This window comes from Dreissena polymorpha, chromosome 2 (assembly GCF_020536995.1).
Source record: "Dreissena polymorpha isolate Duluth1 chromosome 2, UMN_Dpol_1.0, whole genome shotgun sequence".
NCBI classification, from domain to species: domain Eukaryota; kingdom Metazoa; phylum Mollusca; class Bivalvia; order Myida; family Dreissenidae; genus Dreissena; species Dreissena polymorpha.
In genome coordinates this window covers 9,321,915-9,341,738 of record NC_068356.1, presented here as the reverse complement: position 1 = coordinate 9,341,738, position 19,824 = coordinate 9,321,915, and the positions used below count along the sequence as shown (strand labels likewise).

General features: G+C 35.7%; 1 protein-coding gene across 2 annotated transcripts; it reads left to right on the top strand.

Moving 5' to 3' along the window:
• The first annotated feature begins 869 nt into the window (after positions 1-869).
• On the top strand, positions 870-13,332 carry LOC127865819 (uncharacterized). 2 transcript variants are annotated; one of them, XM_052405834.1, is made up of 6 exons: positions 870-1,198; positions 9,254-9,359; positions 11,474-11,661; positions 12,014-12,060; positions 12,421-12,497; positions 12,854-13,332. In XM_052405834.1, the coding sequence occupies exons 1-6, from the start codon at positions 1,138-1,140 to the stop codon at positions 13,275-13,277; spliced, it is 903 nt and encodes a 300-aa protein (XP_052261794.1). In that variant the 5' UTR covers positions 870-1,137; the 3' UTR covers positions 13,278-13,332. The 2 variants fall into 2 exon arrangements, with proteins under 2 accessions (XP_052261794.1, XP_052261793.1); XM_052405833.1 differs by having other exon boundaries at positions 872-1,424.
• The last annotated feature ends 6,492 nt before the right edge of the window (positions 13,333-19,824 follow it).

Here is a 19,824-nt window from a genome sequence, read left to right as displayed (position 1 = left end):
ATATAGTTAACGGCAAACATTGTGTTCACAAAGCGTATAAAGTCAACACATGGCTAAGTGTACAGGACAAGCTTGTCTTGTGGTAGATTGTTAAAGTTTGACAAATAAAATCCAAACGACAGCTATATTCCGTATGCAAGGGCATCATTGTGGGTTGTCATGAAATTATTTTCGTAACGGACTAGACTTATGGCCGAATATGTTACATTTATTTCGTCTTCTGTAGTCTTGTAGTGGCTGCATTCCTTTGCATGCGTGTTCGTAGCTAAGGGCAAGGTGATCCAAGCCTTTGCATAGGAATATGAGATTTTGGTTGTATAGGTTAATGCGGCTCATTGGGTCATTGTCGACCTGAAATGGCTTGAAGTCACCCGGCGGTGACTACAAGCCGATTCATGTCACCCCGGGATGACTTCAAGCCGATTCTAGTCACTCGGTCGGCTTGAAGTAACCACAGGGTGACATGAATCGGATTGAAGTCACCATAGGGTGACAAGAATCGGCTTCTAGTCACCCCCGGGTGACTTCAAGCCATTTCAGGTCGACAAGGACCCAATGAGCGTTAATACGGCAGTGACTAAGGACACTTTATTTTTATTTGGCATGTAATCAAAAGACAAAACAATCAGCTTCAGTGCATTTTGTGCACATTTCATCATTATATTATCTATCTCACCTACGAACATATTCAGTCATCATTTTTTTACGTTCGCACAATCGTTCATAATTAATAATAAATACACCCTCCTACAGGCAGTCCTTCTCATGAAAAATACATCACTGTAACTTTCAGATATCCACCTGCCATGTATACTTAATGTCGAAGCAAAATCGATGAAACCTTGTTTCACCGCAGATCTCGTTTCGCGTGTTTGTATAATGATTGTGTATATTATTAAATATACCAATATAACACGGAGTTAATATTAAGCTTGTACTCGCACAATTTATGTTCAAATATCTCTGTTTTACAGCTAACGTACGCTTGACTGAGCCGGCTCTGTAAAAGAAGACGAGCTCACATTGTTAATCACGCACAGAGGTTTTCAATTTCCAACTATGGGACGGTAAACTGATATGACTGCGTCTTTCAACGACCCCAAACAGGAAGCTTTGTAGGCTTATTTAGCTCTGCTAATGGAAAAGGTAGAGTTCGCAACAGAGTCAAGGCATACAATTACAGCGAAGGCAGTTATGGGTGTGTATTAAGGAAGTTAAGTGTTGCAATGACATGCATAGCTGAATGGGTAACTTACAGAGCGTTCTGCTTGAGTAAAATGGGATGTTGAGTTGAGTTCTAAGACTAAATTAAAGGACTAGGCAAATGTTTGACAGGTGCGTTAAAATACAGACAGACAAAATTAACATGGGTACACAAATACGTTCGGGACTTATAGCTATTATATTTGGAAACATCGTACCTGGTAAGTAAATGTTTAACTATGAAACGTTGACTGTTTGGTATATTGTACATGTATTTGTTTATTTCTTTTGTTGATACACTGAATGGTTAAACGTGGATTTCAATAGCATAGCTGGTTACGTTATGGCCTTTGTTCACAATACAACCCCAATGTTTAAAATGTACGTTGTAGGTGTTTGAATAATGTGTGAATACAATACGCTTACATTCATAAGAAAACAATGCCGCACAAAGCAAATACTAGCAATATACATTGTGTTTTCAATATTTAAACAACTGGATTCGATAATTGTATAAAAACGTTAACTTTATGACTAAGCTTACTTCTCATTCTATTAAGGCTATCAATACAGTATGTTGTAATTCAAACGAGAAAAAGGGCGTGGCCGGTGGGATTTGTGCTAGCGTAAACGGGATTTCAACAATATCCCACATTTAGCCGGTATACGATATCGTTTACTCACAGTATATTTGACTAAATACGCTGCTCACTATGTTTTGAGAATAATGCTATGACTGTATAATGAATCCCGTGGCTTCGATGCCCATTTCACATCCGCACCTTTAATGGCACATTCTTCAGGGCAATGGACACATTAAATTTATCGACTTTTTTTAAAAATTAAGAAAATCTAGGATTTATATATGTATATCGACGGTATTTATATACATTATAAAGAAGCATGCTAGAATTCCGGTAATATGGAATTAAACGATTGAAAACCGTCTACTGGCACTTCTGGAAAAAAAGTGTCAAATGAACAACGTTTTATCTTTAAGCAGGTCTCAACGAAAACCGGGCTTAATGCATGTGTGTTAAGATTCCGTAAATATTAGAATGTGCGGGTCGTTTTGGCTTACATGGGACGAGTCACTTTCCGTCTTGACTGAATTTTCGTTTTGAAGAGACGAACAATTCCATTATCTGGGAAGATACTTTACGCACATCAATTAAACCCAGTTTGCATAAGGAACGACTCATCTATAAATATACGGAAGAAACGATTTAAATAAAAGTTGTGCATAAAGCAATTAAGCAATACATATTTTTGCGTATACTCTTATTTAGAAATTTGATTAACGTATAAGACGTCTATAGATATGCCCCTTTTCTCAGAATATGAACATATGCATGAGATGCGCTCTTTGATGTACCGGGTCATCCACAAGGGGGTTGTCCTGCTCCTAAAGTAGTGCTTCATTATGTTTAACGTTGACCCTTGCGTTTGAAATGGCATCGCAAGTCATAATGTGAACATACTTTACCTCTTAGGGGTGATCGTGGAAGCCATTGACTTGTAATTGTGTTACTTTAGTACTCCAGTCATATCTAAACTCAATGTATGCAATTATAGAATGTAAAATTCGATTGATTTCATGAATAAATTGGCAGCATCTATGTTGTATAGACTGCAAATTTTGAGTTCACACAAAGTTAAAGTTTTAACAATATAGTGCATGCAGTTAGTAAAATCATTATGCAATACCCAGTAGTTCACGCTTCTAAACAATTCTCCCGAGAATGATGCTCGTTTTTTGGTCATCTGGCTGCAACCCCAGCACACTAATGTCAAATCTGGCTGCAACCCCAGCACACTAATGTCAAATCTGGCTGCAACCCCAGCACACTAATGTCATCTGGCTGCAACCCCAGCACACTAATGTCAAATCGCAAACAAGAAGAGTCCTCGCCAATCCGTTCCATGGCAGTGCTGATGGGGTGGGTGGGAGGTTTTTTTCTGGTTCGAAGGTTTTTTCTACCGTTCGTATATGAGCCATGGAGATTTGAAGCGTGTAAACAGAAGTTAAATTCGTTTTAAGATTAATCATTTTAATATGTGTTATCCACAGGTGGTTAGCGTGTGGCTATGATATTAATTAGTGAAAACATAATTTTGAATGATAAATAATCATATTATAACGAAAAATTAACTTTTTTGAAAAAAATATTTCACTATCAAATATATATATATAATTAATAGTGAAATAAGATTTTTTCAGAAAAGTTAATTTTTCGTTATAATATGATTATTTATCATTCAAAATGATGTCTTCACTAATTTATATCATAGCCACACGCTAACCACCTGTGGTGTTATCCGGTAGTAATGACCATTGCGACCAGCTGAGTATACTAATCTGATCGACCATACATATGTAAATCAGTGGCTTTCTGCCCATCATGGCATCGATACAAATAGTTAAATCTTCATCGCCTAGTCCGAATTATGAGCGACAAAACGCCTTCCAATGCAATTCAGCCCTTGCGCGTGTTTACCAAATGATTCAACAAAAACGCAACTTAGTTATAAATTGAATTAATTCATTTGCGTTGTAAACTTCGCATTATGCACGTTTCCGGATGATATAGAGAGGTTTAGTGACAATCTATGAATCATACATAATATACAGACTAGGATTCACTACTTCTTTCGCATTAACAGCTGTTAAACATGTTAATTTATAGATGTAAGCTTTACCATGCATGAACACAATGCACTTAAAATAGCTCTTGTAAACTCTTAATTTAAACATCTTTTTTTGGGAACATTAAAATGCATTTCTTACTTCCATAATGTATTGTCAGCATGATATTCACATGATGCCGAGTTTCTCATGGATCTTTATGTTATCTGATTGATGCTGAATGTGTCGGGTCAAACAAGTTTGGGATTGATGACAAACAAAATTATTTTTTAACACATCCTACATTATTTAGTTAATTAATTAATATACACACGAGTCACTCTCTGTGAAAACTGGTCTGAATGCATGTACGTTAAGGTTCGTCCCTGATAAGCATATGCAGTCCACAAAGGATAATCAGGAACGATACCTTTATGAAATTTTCGTTTAAATTATGTCTCTTCTAAACGAAAATCAAATGTGGGCGGCAAGTATAGTCCCTGCTCACCCTTTGTGCACTGCACTGGCTAATCTATGATGAAGCTTAACGCACAGGCATTAAGCAAGGTTTTCTCTTCTGAATTTGATTGGAAAATGACGTTTGAAACTACAAGTTTGCTTTAAACCTTTAACGAAACAGCCACTGTTAAATCACAAATGTATTTGCTCAGTGGCGATACTTAACAAATGAATAAAGTAAAATCGTGTCCTCAAGAATAAAACCATGCCATTACCTCCACCTTTATAACAGTTGTGTACACATGTGCGATCGTTACTGAATTGTGGTTAGCTTTTACTGGTTAAAATAGAATAGGATTAACGAGCTTCAGTATTTTTATTCTATTTGATTACACGAAATGAGCCTTCCTTAATGCGTGTACGGAAATTTATAAGAAACAATGAGATTTTTCTGGAAGTCGGACATGAACTCGATAAGCAACTGGGCCGATATCAAGACATTTCTGCTGCCGCCGTTGTTGCCGTGTTTTAGGCTATGGCGAGAGTTCACTTCCGCACTGGAAACTGAAAGATTATTTTATAAAATGAGATAATTTATTTGTACTCAATATTATAATATAACGCACGTACCACACACAGATACACACACATAAGAAAAAAAAACGTTAACAAGGTGTCCTGTGTAAAATGTTTCGTCATTACATATTGGCATTGCTTACCTTAGAAGTTTCAAATATGTTCAGCTCATTATACGGTATATTTTTCTCGTTTCAATTTTCACCTGATAGTGTCATGTTTATTATACATTTACGTATTCACGGTGACGTTTTCGGTTGTGTTCTCAAGTTCAGCAACGCAGCTGAAGTATCGCGCATCGTATAGCCATAAATGAAACTATGGAGAATGAGATTTGGATCAAATCTTTGTACAGGAGTAAATCTACACCAAATGTCTCCACTGGATTGTTTTAATACAATATAAATTTAGATGGTAAAACATTACTATGAATCAGGTTTCATAGTTTTGTGACATTAATATTTAATCTTTAATGTTGGACTCGGTCTGATAAACAAACTCAATTTCATTTTTTACATTTTTTACATTTCATGAGGTTTAGATTCACGTACAGATATTTATTACGACAGATATTAATGTAAATGTGGCACACATTCAATAATTGAGCATTAATAATGTTGATTTTTATTCTAAGATTATTATAATGGATGTATATAAGGACAAAAACACATAAAGCGTCGTAAAACTACTGTTCCAAAAAGTTGCACAAAACAGTCAAACATAGTACTCATTTATATTGCAACAACTAATATATAAAAATATGTTGAAGAAAATATTTCTTTCGCAGGCAGACATTGATAGGAAACCAATTCAACTCTATTATTTCCATTTGCATTTACCAGGAATGAAGAAACCTTAAAAAAAAATACCCAGATGGCATTATGGATACATTTGTAATTTAACTTAATCTATCTGATCATAAGTTCACGGACACAAGTGAAGCATTCTGGATCAAAGTAATGTACAAGCGAAATACGTTCATACCAGCCACGTTGCCATCGTTTGAGGTTGGAATAGATTTTTTGTACATGTATTTTATTTCATTATAACAATGTAACTTATCTCAGTCGACGTATATATTTATGCAGCATACAATGGCAACATCACCGTGTACATCAGTACATAAAATACTATTTTACCACCATCTTTATCAAGTTCCAAGTAACTATTTATGCGTAAAACATCGATGCAAAATGTAAAATGCCCACGTGGACTAATTTTCATGGATATGTGTTTTATGCGTTACTACCAACCTAATATAACTGAGTATTTAGGCACCTTACATTTTTTGTTTTATTGTTAACTGTGTTTGTCAGTGTTAAAACTTTAGACGTGTTCTTGAATGGGATGTCCGGTGAAGTTTAAACCGAATGGCCGTTGTGAACATATATTAATATTTTAACAATGAGCAGGAAAAATAAAGATACTCATTTATTAGTCTGGACTAGGTTTAACTGTTTCAAGTACCGACAATATCGACATAAGGATACATTGAACACCAACATACCGTAATTACCATGCGATGGCGTCATATCTTAGTGAAGCTTGATTTAACGTATACATACAAATACATAAATAAATCAAACACAACAGGATTTTGTCCTCTTCAAACTAAAGATTTAGTGTTGTAAACAAGAAAACAAGAAGAAGCATGGATCATGCATGTAAAGAGATAATCATAAATAGTAATGTGAACTGTTAATACTTGGTCTTGTTCAAATACAACTGTATTAATGTAGTTGTATAAACTCTGCCCTGTTTGAATTATGACACGGTATAACAAAAACAGTTAACAACGTTCAATAGTTCGGTTGATACCACAAACACCATGACTATATGATTAAAATGTGGATTCAGCTACTTTCGCCAGTACACTCGATTGGCGGTTTTGGAGACGCAGACGTTTCGGCTGAAGGCTATCTACAATCACCATGACACGTTTGGTGCTCTGTAATTGTACACTTACATCCAGACAAATGATAGGATAATGTTATGCACGTATTTGTTATAGTAAGTTATATAACACGTGCGGTGGTTTGTTTTTTACTGCTTCTAGCTAATTTAATTCTAAATATTTTGCAATGTTTCTGTCCCCCACCACTATAGTGGGGTATATATTGTTTTTGCCCTGTCTGTTGGTTTGTTGCTTTGTTTGTTTGTTTGTGCAAACTTTAACATTTGCCATAACTTTTGCAATATTGAATATAAAAACTTCATATTTGGCATGCATGTGTATCTCATTGAGTTGCACATTTTGAGTCGTGAAAGGTCAAGGTCAAGGTCATGCGTCAAGGTCAAAGGTCAAATATATGGGTCAAATTCGCTCATTTTATGTACACATTTGCAATATTGAAGATATCAACTTGATATTTAGCATGTATGTGTATCTCATGGGGCTGCATATTTTGAGTGGTGAAAAGTCAAGGTCATCCTTCATGGTCAAAGGTCAAATATATGGGGACATAGTGTTTCACAAACACATCGCTTGTTTAAAGTTAAAATTCTAACGATGAAGAAATAATTGACGGTGAATACCACAATTTGCGAATGGGTTTCATGATTACCTTCCAACTGTTTAGCCTCACTAAAACTGATTTAGCACTGACCAAGAAAATGCAAACAAATCGCACGGACAAATGAGCACGTATTATTCATCAATTGATTGCATTCGTTAGTTTGTGAAACATTTCTTCACTATAGTATTACAAACTTGCATTCGTTAGTTTGTGAAAAATGTCTTCACTATAGTATTACAAACATGTATTGAGTCGCGGATGAAATATGTTGTTACATAAGGGTCGGTATTACCGGTATTGCATACGTGTTTTATCTTACGAAGATGAAGTTGGTTGCACTTTATTAATATATATTTTATTAAGGTAATTAAATCTATACATCCGACTTAATGTATTCTTTTTACCCAACTTTGTACCAAGCCGAGTTCTTTAATGCCGGATTTTGAATATTTATTGGCAGGTTATTCATTTTGTGTATCCCTGCAAAGTGTTAAACTAACCATGACATTAAATACTTGTAGTTAAATTATTCCATGAATTTAATATTGTTAATGTATACTTTTAATTTATTTAAAAACTTTTTGACATGTTGTGTTGAAGACTTTGTGCTTTAACATATGTAACCATTTTCCAGTATATCCGGTTACCAGTCAAAAACTGAATTGACTTTATAACAGAAATTAACATTTCAATACAAATGATACATTTAATTTCACTTACTAAGCAAACACACTAATACAAACTTTAAAATTATTAGCAAAGTAACTAACTAAAATGCCACATTATCTGGTGTTAGAATGAAACTAATTATATCATATTCGTACATTTTCAAACAGGAAACATGAAATACATACAAAAACTGTGTTGATATTAGTATAGAATGTATGTGTACATTTTGAACCTTTTTTAGGTTGATCAATTTGAAGAACAACTTATACTATATAAAAATACTTTTCTTTAAATTAAACGAGGCACTTTATATGACGCCTTTTATCCCAACATACTCGTAAATGACGACATTATTTATTAATTATACAGAAGTTATCACGTTTATTATTGTTTTCGCGTATTTTTTTTATTGATTGTAATTCAGAATACAATAAAAAAAACTTTGTTGCTTTCGCCTTACTGTCGGATATGCGTTTCCTTCGGGTTATAGAAAAATATTGTTTACTTGTTGCATACTTTTGTTTCATATGAAATACACCCTGTAAAATAATCTTAGTAGGAAAATGGGCGTTAAATGTTAGGAAACGGATCCGCATCCTACATACGCTTCAATGAAGAATGAATATTTCGTGATTCATTTACCTTTGGTAAACCTTAATTTAAACGTTTACTCCATTTTTGTTTTGACTTTTTAATTAATCCAGTGTACATATATGCGGGTTTTCTTTACGACAGTATGTTTTACCGGTTATTCAAATAAAAAAGAGGTAAATGTACAACTCTTAACCAACCATGCAAAATGCAGTATACGGTGGATGCACTTTATATTATATAAAACTTTATAAAAAACAAATACATGTATGTTTTACCTAAAATAAGTTGAAATTAATAACACAGCCACAAAAGTCAGACTTAACGTACAACCAAGAACACGCAAAGCAAAGGATCTTTAGGCCAGATAATGTTTTACTAATGCCTTCATATATATGGATATAGCAGTGCGTCGTTGAAACATTTGCGTACTGTTCCGTAAATAGTATAATATAATCTATTTTCTCAAACATTTGTAAAGACAGCGGCGGTAGGCGCCAGACGGATTGCTGTGCAAACTATTTCCTGATATATTTGCATACATAGCAGAGGATGGCTGAAACATTGGAAGACTGTTGTGCAGCTAATATATAAACTGTTTCCGCCTTTTCAGGGGTAGCGGCAAGTGGCTCAAATATTGGCGGACTCATCGCAGCAGCCGTCATCAGCTTTTTCTGCCTTGTTGCTGCCGTCGTCATGGTTTTCATCGCGTTTCTATGGTAAGGATGCGCATCCGTTCCTTTAAGGATGTAAGCGATGTTTTTTCTCATAAGGAGACACAAGTAAATTACATACATGTATTTTATTTTGAAATATCTTTATGTAGATGTCCGCGTTCTATTATGTTTGAATGTTTGTGTTGAGTACCGGTTTAATTAATTGTCCACACGAGGATCCGTCTTCTTTTATTTTTAATTTATAATAACTAAAATTATAATTGCAAGCAGCACGTTTGAATGATTTCAAAATCGTGACTTTCTTATTAAAACATACATTAACCTCGCATCAACTGTCATGACTTCTGTAATACGTTTTTTAATGTTAATTATTCATTCGTGTTGTTCGTTGTGGTTTTTATGGTTTATAAGAAGTTATTATCTAGACTACAATCGCTAGAGTAATAAATAGGTAACATTTCAAAAATGCTTTTCATACCCAAAATTAAATTTGCTGACACACCCATTCACCACATCGGAATAAACGGGCAATGCGACTACGAGTTGAGATGAGAGATGTAAAAACGGTAATTGACGCGAATGAATATATGGGCGTGTGCGGACGCATGTTGTTCTACGGTAGCATACAGGTGACATTCACTCCTCTTTTTTTATAAATCACTCCTCTTTTTAAAAATTGCACTACTATGTCGAGGAAACGAGAAAGAAAGAACTAAATAAAAGAGGAGTGCAACAAAAGAGCACTTCTCTTTTACTAGTATGAAGGTATTAAGTTTTGCACTTCTCTTTTTTTCTATGTCGTTCCCTCGCCTTAGTAAATCGTTTTCTATGTCGTTCCCTCGCCTTAGTAAATCGTTTTCTATGTCGTTCCCTCGCCTTAGAAAATCGTTTTCTATACCGTTCCCTCGCCTTAGTAAATCGTTCCCACGACATACTAGTAGCTTGCTCTTTCCCACGAGTTAGTAAGTCGTCCCCTCGAGTTAGTATGTCGTAAGATCGAGATAGAAAAAAGAGGTGTGCAATTTAAAAAAGAGGAGATAATGTCACACCTTTGTCTCCGTATTGTTCTGTGCAAATGTGTCAAACTTTTTATCAGATAATGTGATTATTTAAAATATTGCATAAGGCAGTATTGGTAGAATCAACCAATAAGTCAGTCATATAGTCAGTTAGTCAGACAGTTACACAATTAGTCATACAGTCACATCAAACGTGTCAGTAAATCAGTTATTTAACCTACAATACGCTCAGGCGGTCGATCAGTCAATTATTGATCATGCCATGCATTCAGACACGGTGGGTCAGGCAGTCAATCAGTTTATTTAACATGCAACGCATCCAGACGGTCGGTCAGTCAGTCAATCATTTATTTATCACGCAACGCATTCAGACGGTCGGTCATTCAATCAATCAGTTATTTAATATGCAACGCATTCAGACGGTCGTTCAGTCAGTCAATTAGTTATTTTACATGCAACTCATTCAGGCGGTCGGTCAGTCAGTCAATGAGCTATTTAACATGCAACTCATTCAGGCGGTCTGTCAGTCAGTCAATGAGCTATTTAACATGCAACTCATTCAGGCGGTCGGTCAGTCAGTAAATGAGCTATTTAACATGCAACTCATTCAGGCGGTCGGTCGGTCAGTCAGTCAATGAGCTATTTAACATGCAACTCATTCAGGCGGTCGGTCAGTCAGTCAATGAGCCATTTAACATGCAACGCATTCAGACGGTCGGTCATTGAGCTATTTAACATGCAACTCATTCAGGCGGTCGGTCAGTCAGTCAATGAGCTATTTAACATGCAACGCATTCAGACGGTCGGTCAGTCAGTCAATGAGCTATTTAACATGCAACTCATTCAGGCGGTCGGTCAGTCAGTCAATCAGTTTAAACATGCAACTCATTCAGGCGGTCGGTCAGTCAGTCAATGAGCTATTTAACATGCAACTCATTCAGGCGGTCGGTCAGGCAGTCAATGAGCTATTTAACATGCAACTCATTCAGGCGGTCGGTCAGTCAATGAGCTATTTAATATGCAACGCATTCAGACGGTCGGTCAGTCAGATCTAATCCATCAGTTAACGTACAATTCAACCTCACAATCTGCCAGTAATTCAGTCAGTCTATAAAGTCAATAGCATTAACATTTCAGGCGGGACTGGTATTTAAAACGGCAGCTACAAAAGGGGAAGCGTCGGGTGGCGAGGAACCTCGCCCCATTGCGGCTCTGGCGGTCCCGCTCGAAGCCCAGCCTCAACACGACCCCTGCGTCCGCGAGGAGGATTATTGGCGTCGCCAGCCGGGAGTCCACTATGAACCGGCAGCAGTTAATACGGGGAGGTGAACGCTTAAGCACATATTATTTGATCCCTGCCTTTGTCAAATCTTGGGTATTGCATTCACCATGTAATCGTCATGTTGATGATGATGATGATGATGATGATGATGAGGATGATGATGATGATGATGATGATGATGATGATGATGATGATGATGATGATGATGATGATGATGATGATGATGATGATGATGATGATGATGATGATGTTGATGCTGCTGATGCTGCTGATGATGTTGATGCTGCTGCTGATGTTGCTGCTGCTGCTGCTGCTGCTGCTGATGATGATAATAACGATGTCGTCCTTGCTCATCAGCGATACGAATGATCGTAAAGTGTTTTCGTTTGTTTCAGACTCATGGTTCTCACAAGTTCAAGGAGGCAAGAGATTTGAAGAGAAGGTACATTTGTGAACTTCTTAAATATGTGATACCTGTACGCATAGCAAATTGTAATTACACTCGACTAGGCGATATTGAAAAAAATGCATTCCCTTTTTCATAGCGAATCTAATTATTAACCATCTTATTGCAGTCAACTTTTTATGTCAGCTGTGACAGTGCGAGTTAAAATTGATACCAATATATTGCAAACCAATACGAAGGAATTTCGTGTTTACCAATACCGAAACCTATTGGAATATGTAACCGAAAAGTTTGTTCCATTATGTTTAAGTCCGTTTTACTTTTGCCTAGTGTAATGCTTTGAAAATGCTTGGTTTAAATAAATAAATAAATTTTGAACTTTCGTTACTTCAACAGGTTCAGACAATCGAACTGGAAGCGGAAGAAGACGATGTCGTAGTGGCGGAAATCATGCCAGACGAGAACAACATCCGGTATAAGTTCAATCCTAACCCGCATTTTTATGAACCTCGGACCTAAAAGCATGGTCTTTCTTCGAGGTTAAAACCACAATCACAAATGAGCTAAATTCCTGTAGGAAGTCTTACTGTAACGTAAGAGTGTAGATGGAAACTCTTACGGAAGTCCATTTTAAAGTGCGTTTCTTCAACTAGGTTGCTAATTGATAAAATATGTAAACGATATCGCATATACTTACTGTATATTAAATCTTCACATTTATCAAAACTAAAACAAAGAATACGTAAAGAAACACCTTAATACTGTATACGTTTGGTGCAACATTTTCTCTTTTGATTGTTTTTTTTTTAAACATCGTCTTTAATTTCAGATCTACGCAGCATCTTCGCACGACCTATACGCAGCAGACGACGCCTACCAGTTACGTCACGACAAGGCTAGGGGATGAGGAAACGTCATTTTCGCGTCCCAATGGTACCACTACCACCGACACCGTCGCGTCCGGTTTAGGCAACACGTATTATGTCCCTATAAGCAAAGGACCGGCCGCTTCCGCTGCTTCGCAGATGAGCCAGACGACAGCGCCGTCTCGCATCAGCTACGAGCCATATCACGTGCATTCTGCTCACCTGTCACAGACGACCCGACCACAGAACGGGAATACCGACATATTCATCACGCCATTGATTCCGACGTCCTCAAAAGGCGCTGCTATGATGGAATTTGATTCCGACGAAGAGGCCGGAAACGTTCCGAACCCTAAGGCGCGGGAGGAGGTTGACGTTTTGTTTTAATGACACCAGTCATCATTTATAACAATTTGTAACAACAAATCTTTTTTTCCTATTACTGGCTTATTTTTGGTCCGCCAACTACAGAATCCGACATATTTCTTTTCAAAGTTATAGTTGGTTCCATTTTGTCCCGACGACATCAAGCGAGGTAAAAACTCATAAATTGGGCCATATGAATGGCCTTAGAGATCGAGTTGCAAATTAATTTTATGGAGGACATCGCACTATGCAATCACATTCACAGCATGTAAATTACGCAATTGGATCTGGTACGATTTCGACAAAACGTAGAGTGATAATATCAAAGGACAAACATTATATATAGTTCAGTGCTTTTTATATCGGGTATACATACGCTTACGGTTGTTGAACATAGCCTATCTGCTGCTGTTTTATCTTTATATGAGTCGCGTTCTGAGAAAACTGGGCATAATGCATGTGCGTAAAGTGTCGTCGCAGAATAGCCTGTGCAGTCCGCACAGGCTAATCAGGGACGACACGTTCCGCTTAAATTGGATTTTTGCTAAGAAGAGACTTCATTTAAACGAAAAATGTTATAAGAGCGGAAAGTGTCGTCCCTAATTAGCCTGTGTGCACTGCACAGGCTAATCTGGGACGACACTTTACGCACATGCATTATGCCCAGTTTTCTCAGAACAAAACTCATATTTGTAACACCGGAAAGTCATTACATAATTATATACATCAAAAATCATTACCAGCGGAAAAGCTGTTTTGCTAATTCATCATTTGCGACTTGCGCTGAATGTCTTTAAAAATGTTATATAATGTAAAGGATGTTTTCTTTCAAACGTGAACACAATGTAGCTAAACACCGCCGTTGATTATAGACAATATGAATACAATATATAAGAATGACTTAACCTAAAACTAACCCTAACATTTGTACATCTGTCAACGTCTCTTTTGTTGCACCATTTGTCTGCCCGCTATATCTTGTCCAATTGTATTACAAAGTAGCTATATCTTGTTAAATTTTAAAACAAAGAAGCTACTGTATATACAAAAATGTAATATTGAGATATTTAAAATGTAACACAGAAGTGTTTTTCCACGTACAAGTCCTGGTCGATTATTATATATATTTGCAAAATCTTTCGAAAATGAAATCGAATGATGTCCCATTTGAGTATTGTATGTATGTATTTGTGCTACCGGTTTATACATTAACACATTTAAGTACGTAATAATTTGAGAAAGTAAATAATATACAGCTTTATGACTAAAGGGGCCTTTTCACGTTTTGGTAAATTGACAAAATTAAAAAAAGTTGTTTCAGACTCGCAGATTTTCGTTTTAGTTATGATATTTGTGAGGAAACAGTAATACTGAACATTAACCATGCTCTAAAATATCCATATATGCATCTTTTGACGATTTATAAACCTGAAAATCATAAAGCGTTGCAACGCGAATCGAGTGAATGATTTGGAGAGTTCTCTTGTTGTCGTTATATTTTGTGATACTACGAGGATTGCTGATATGAAGTATAAAATACATTCCTCATAGTATGAACACGGATGGCCGAGTGGTCTAAGCGTTAATCTTTTACTCCAAGAATCCAGGGGTCAGTGGTTCGAGCCCAGTTGAGGGTTACCTTTTTTAAAAATTGTATTGTTGTTTTTTACTGAAAATTTTTAGATCCAATGTTTACATTTATCAATAGAAATCATTTAATGACAAACTCCAATACATCTGTGAAAATGCCCCTTTAGTATGTTATTTATATGCATGCAATAAAAGCTTTTACAGAATAAAACGCATTTATTTTGTCCCAACTGAGATGTTTTGCATATTGCATAAAGAAGTGCTTATGTACTTTGTTTTCAAATATTATGTATAAGATCCACTAGCGACGAGAGTAATGTAATCAAATAGCGAAAGCATAACACGCCGTGTCGAATGCTTTATACGAAATGATCGCCAGTTCCTATGAATGGGAGTTATATCGGTATAAAATACTGTCTGTCAAAAATGCTCAACTTTTTATTGTACATAATACAAACTACATTAAATGAAAAAATATTACTTACTCCCATAGCCTTAACCCATTTATGCCTAGCGTCTAGAAAAATGCCTTGGCAAACAGCGTAGACCGAGATGAGACGCCGCATGATGCGGCGTCTCATCATGGTCTGCGCTGTTTGCTTAAAGGAATTTATGTAAGAAATATTCTAAATCTAGAAATAAATATACCAGACATCCCTAATTTTGGAAATACATTGATCCAATTTGGAAGGATGGGAGATTCCACTAGGCTTAAATGGGTTAATTATGCGAATAATACATGTGCGTACAAAAGGCAGTTGGCTACTAAGGATTTTGCCTGCCATTCCCTGTCCAGAGCGAAGTTATGGGGCATGTTCCCCACCCCCCCCCCCCCCCGAAAGCTACGTGTTTCCCCTATTATTAAGTACTATGGCGGCTAAAAATGTATTGGTTATTGTGTCACTTTCGTAATTTTTAAGATGGGCACCCTTTAAATAAAAATCCATCGTCTGCAAGCCACTAAATTAACCCATTTATGCTTAGCGGACTCTCCCATCCTTCTAAATTGGATCAATTTATTTTTAAAATTAGGGATTTCTAGTATATTTATTTATATATTTAGAATATTCCTTACAGAAATTCCTTTAAGCAAACAGTGCAGACCCTGATGAGACGCCGCATCATGCGGCGTCTCATCTGGGTCTTCTCTGTTTGCCAAGGCCTTTTTTCTAGACGCTAGGCATAAATGGATTAAACGTGTAAATGTAATATAAAGTGTTTTTTTTAATTTGATTTTGACCAAACTTGCATATATTGTATATAACCATAAAATCTTGGGCTTTTACGTAGGTCACCATCCAAATGTATTCGCTGTCCATAAAGATTCAACACTTGGATGTGTAGATTTGATACAAAGCCTTTTTTTATTCAATCTGTAAAAAAATGCAGCTTTTATACACAACCATATAATCTTGGATAATTGTAGAAAATTGTTTAATTGTATTATTAATTTAACAACGAATTTACTTTCAAAACTACAATTCTAAATTGGCACCATTATTAACAACTGAGGTTATTGTTTTGATAGAAACTTCATTCAATTCACTTTTCATTCAATTTGGACCAAAACGACAGAAATTTAATGATGAAAAGCAAAATGCAAAACAAAATAAAATAAGATTGATAATGCAGATTTTTGATAGTGGGCTATGTGTACTCGCCTCATTGGCTCTTTTACTAAAGAAATTAAAATGTTTCCTTGTTAGAAATCAAGTGTCCATATGATCATCTACAATCTTGTAGCGCTTGTGTAAAACTATTATTAAGATATAAAAACAGTAGGAAAGCATAGCTTTTGGATATCATAACATAGATTTGTCTCTTATGGGAAAACAACATAAAGACGTATTAATGACCACAAGGTTTTACTTGAATGTAAATCTGGACATGATCAGATAAAAGCAATGGTCCATATAGTGTTTAGACGTATCTAGAAGAAACCCGTCCTTTACATTCATTTTCACAATCTCCACGCAGAGTTGTCGTTCCTTGCTATCACATACAACTCTGCGTAAGGCTCAGCACGCCATTTTGTCTACCAAATAGCTAAAGCCGAACAAACGCATTAAATGTATATTTGAGTGGATATTTAAGATCGCATGCATTAAATTAAGAAATAAGACTTTTAAATGTACGATAATTCGTGCAAAAACTTGCGAGTTTTAATGCAACTATTTGGAACTATTTTATCGCCCATTTACGCAGATGGAATCATTCCATGCACTTCACAAATGTAAACAATTGAACATACTTTTTTATTGTGTGACGTTAGGAATTGCTTCGACGTGTGTATGTATGTTGGTTTCTTAACATAAAAAACATATCAATTTTATATTATAATGAATTAAGACTGATATAAGATATCATGGTATGAGATGGTTTTCTTTAATGCAGTTAATGCAATGTCGTGCAAGAGATTGTTTAGTATACTGTAACCTCAATGATGAACGCTTGGAATGATCATGACATGAATGAGACGCTTTCATAACAATAGTCCGTTTTGAGCCCAACACAGAGGTGAATGTAATGTGACCGTCGTGCAAGAGATTGTCATTTTCAAACAAATGTATTCGGTCTTTTCGTAACTAAGAAGTTGTCTCCCATTCGGTAGGTATCACGAGTATCCCGGGTAAAAAAGCGGTCCGTCTAAAATTCGTATATGACTCATATCCGCGGATATGACCGAAAAGTGCGGATATGGACGAATACAGGCAATATCGACACTTTTTCTGCAATGCTTATTTCAATGTTTAATACAAAAAATACACAATATGTGTTAAATATGTTAGTATTGTCTCAAAATATAACAATTTAACAGACATTATCATTTTTCCAACTCTAAATTCATATCCGCGAACATGACGAAGTGCCAGAAGATTGTTTAGGGCTACACACCACAAACAATATAACCATGCCGACACCACATATGTTTTGTTGTATACGTTTACATAATGTCTATATAATATACTGAATTTATTATATACCTGTTTAATGCATTTAACAAAATACAGGTTGTATCAATCGTTAAAAGAAAAAATCCCGTATTACGCTACTCGCTGTTTCCAAATCCGTATTACCATACTAGCCGGAGTACTTCGACCCATTTAATGACGTCATATTCCGCGCACCGAAAATATAAATATTTTATATTACGAAATATATTCCGTAGTACATCGTGTGACGTCTTTTCTGTGACGAAACACAATAGTTTTATCTAAACTCTCTGGAATTTAAGGACATGTCGGACGTGGTGTTTTTTAACAGTAAACTATTTGTTAAAAATATCGAACGAATTCAAAACGTATTTTGGAGTGTGTGTTTATTATGCTTAAATGTTTATTTCGATAGGAATACAATAAAATAGTATGGTTTAAACTAAGTTTCGATAAAGACATGGAAGAACTTCAAGAATAGAAGTGGAAGTGCATATCGTTTCAACGTTTTTGTTATAAACATCGGATTAAAGTTGTCAACTGAATTGTTATAAACATTGGATTAACGATGGCATTAAGGTAAGCGTGTCGGAAACCTGTGTTTTCCCGGTTCGAATGTTTGCACGTTAATTTACATAAACTGTATTCATACGCGTCTTAAAAACTATGGCGTACCGTTTTTGTCATTGTTTTGTCAGTTTTGTTAAAGTAAACAATACAATTGTGAACTGTTTTCGTTAGTTGTTGTATATAATAAAAGGAATATTACGCTAGTCAATTGTTCCAAGAGTTTGTATCACTGTCGTGGCTTGTGCTATTTCGCATCACACTCGAGGCTCCGCCTCTCGTGTGATACGTCATCACAAAAGCCACTCGAGTGATACAAACTCTTGGAACAATTGACTAGCGTAATATTCCGTATGTATTATTATTGTTGATGTCGTCTCAAAACTTTAGTATTTAGATATACAATTTTTTCCTTGTTTCCACTAATTTTTACATTGCTCGACCTTAAAAACGTTTGAATTTCAGTTTTTGAATAGTTTAAGACATCCTCGACAGTTGTTGCAATATTCATTGGAATTAAAGTCACCTAAGTTTTAATAGAATTCATATTTTTAATCGATAACTTTTTTAAATACACGCGCTTAGTGATATTGACAACCGGAAGTAAACAATACCTACCTAAAATTTTAGATTTTTCGTTAATATAATGTTTTATAAGTGAATGTAACAGCTGTAATATTAATCTTAAACATATAGGCTTCGTATTTTAACTTATCGGGATATTGGATATGAACTGTTGAAATATTAACGAAAAATCTAAAATTTTACCGGGACATGCATTGCTTTTCAATAACAGCGCAACTGTAATGATTATAATCATTCTTGAAACATTTAAATGTAGCTCTACGATATCCTGTGTTCATTTGAATAAATAAAATAACGTGCATATTTTTACGTACCAATAAACTAAAATATAATAGTAACAATCAAATAGAAGATATTTTTACCTTTCATATTTAATACATATTGTGTATTTTTCATTAAACATTGAAATAAACATTGCAGAAAAAGTGTCGATATTGCTTATATTCGTCCATATCCGCACTTTTCGGTCATATCCGCGGATATGAGTCATATACGCATTTAAGACGGACCGCTTTTTACCCGGGATACTCGTGATACCTACCCAAATGGGAGACAACTTCTTAGTTACGAAAATCCCGAATACTCGCCCATCGAATTTCCCAGTGATTTTATTATTTTATAATATATTACACATTGTCGATAATTATCTCACACAAGTCATGCGAACAATTAGTCCTTTACCAGTAACCGTCTGTTTGAACAATAAGATAACATAAATACGTTCCTATTTTTGTAATAGTTCTCACTAACGGTGACAAACTCGTTCTGACTGATTGAAATTGCAGAATAAAACACTGAGAACGTTTGCATATCGGGTTTCATACCATAGTAAGGGAGGTAACGTACTGTTACTGATCATGAACCGGTTTGTGTTAAGCGTTCTTACAAACGGC

What these genes read in the sequence shown, in the direction of transcription:
- LOC127865819 (XM_052405833.1), top strand. Translation starts at nt 1,325, where the DNA reads ATGTTTGACAGGTGCGTTAAAATACAGACAGACAAAATTAACATGGGT. An exon ending in GCAGCAGTTAATACGGGGAG is followed by an intron (nt 11,662 to 12,013) that starts GTGAACGCTTAA and finishes CGTTTGTTTCAG; the next exon opens with ACTCATGGTTCTCACAAGTT. An exon ending in CCAGACGAGAACAACATCCG is followed by an intron (nt 12,498 to 12,853) that starts GTATAAGTTCAA and finishes CTTTAATTTCAG; the next exon opens with ATCTACGCAGCATCTTCGCA.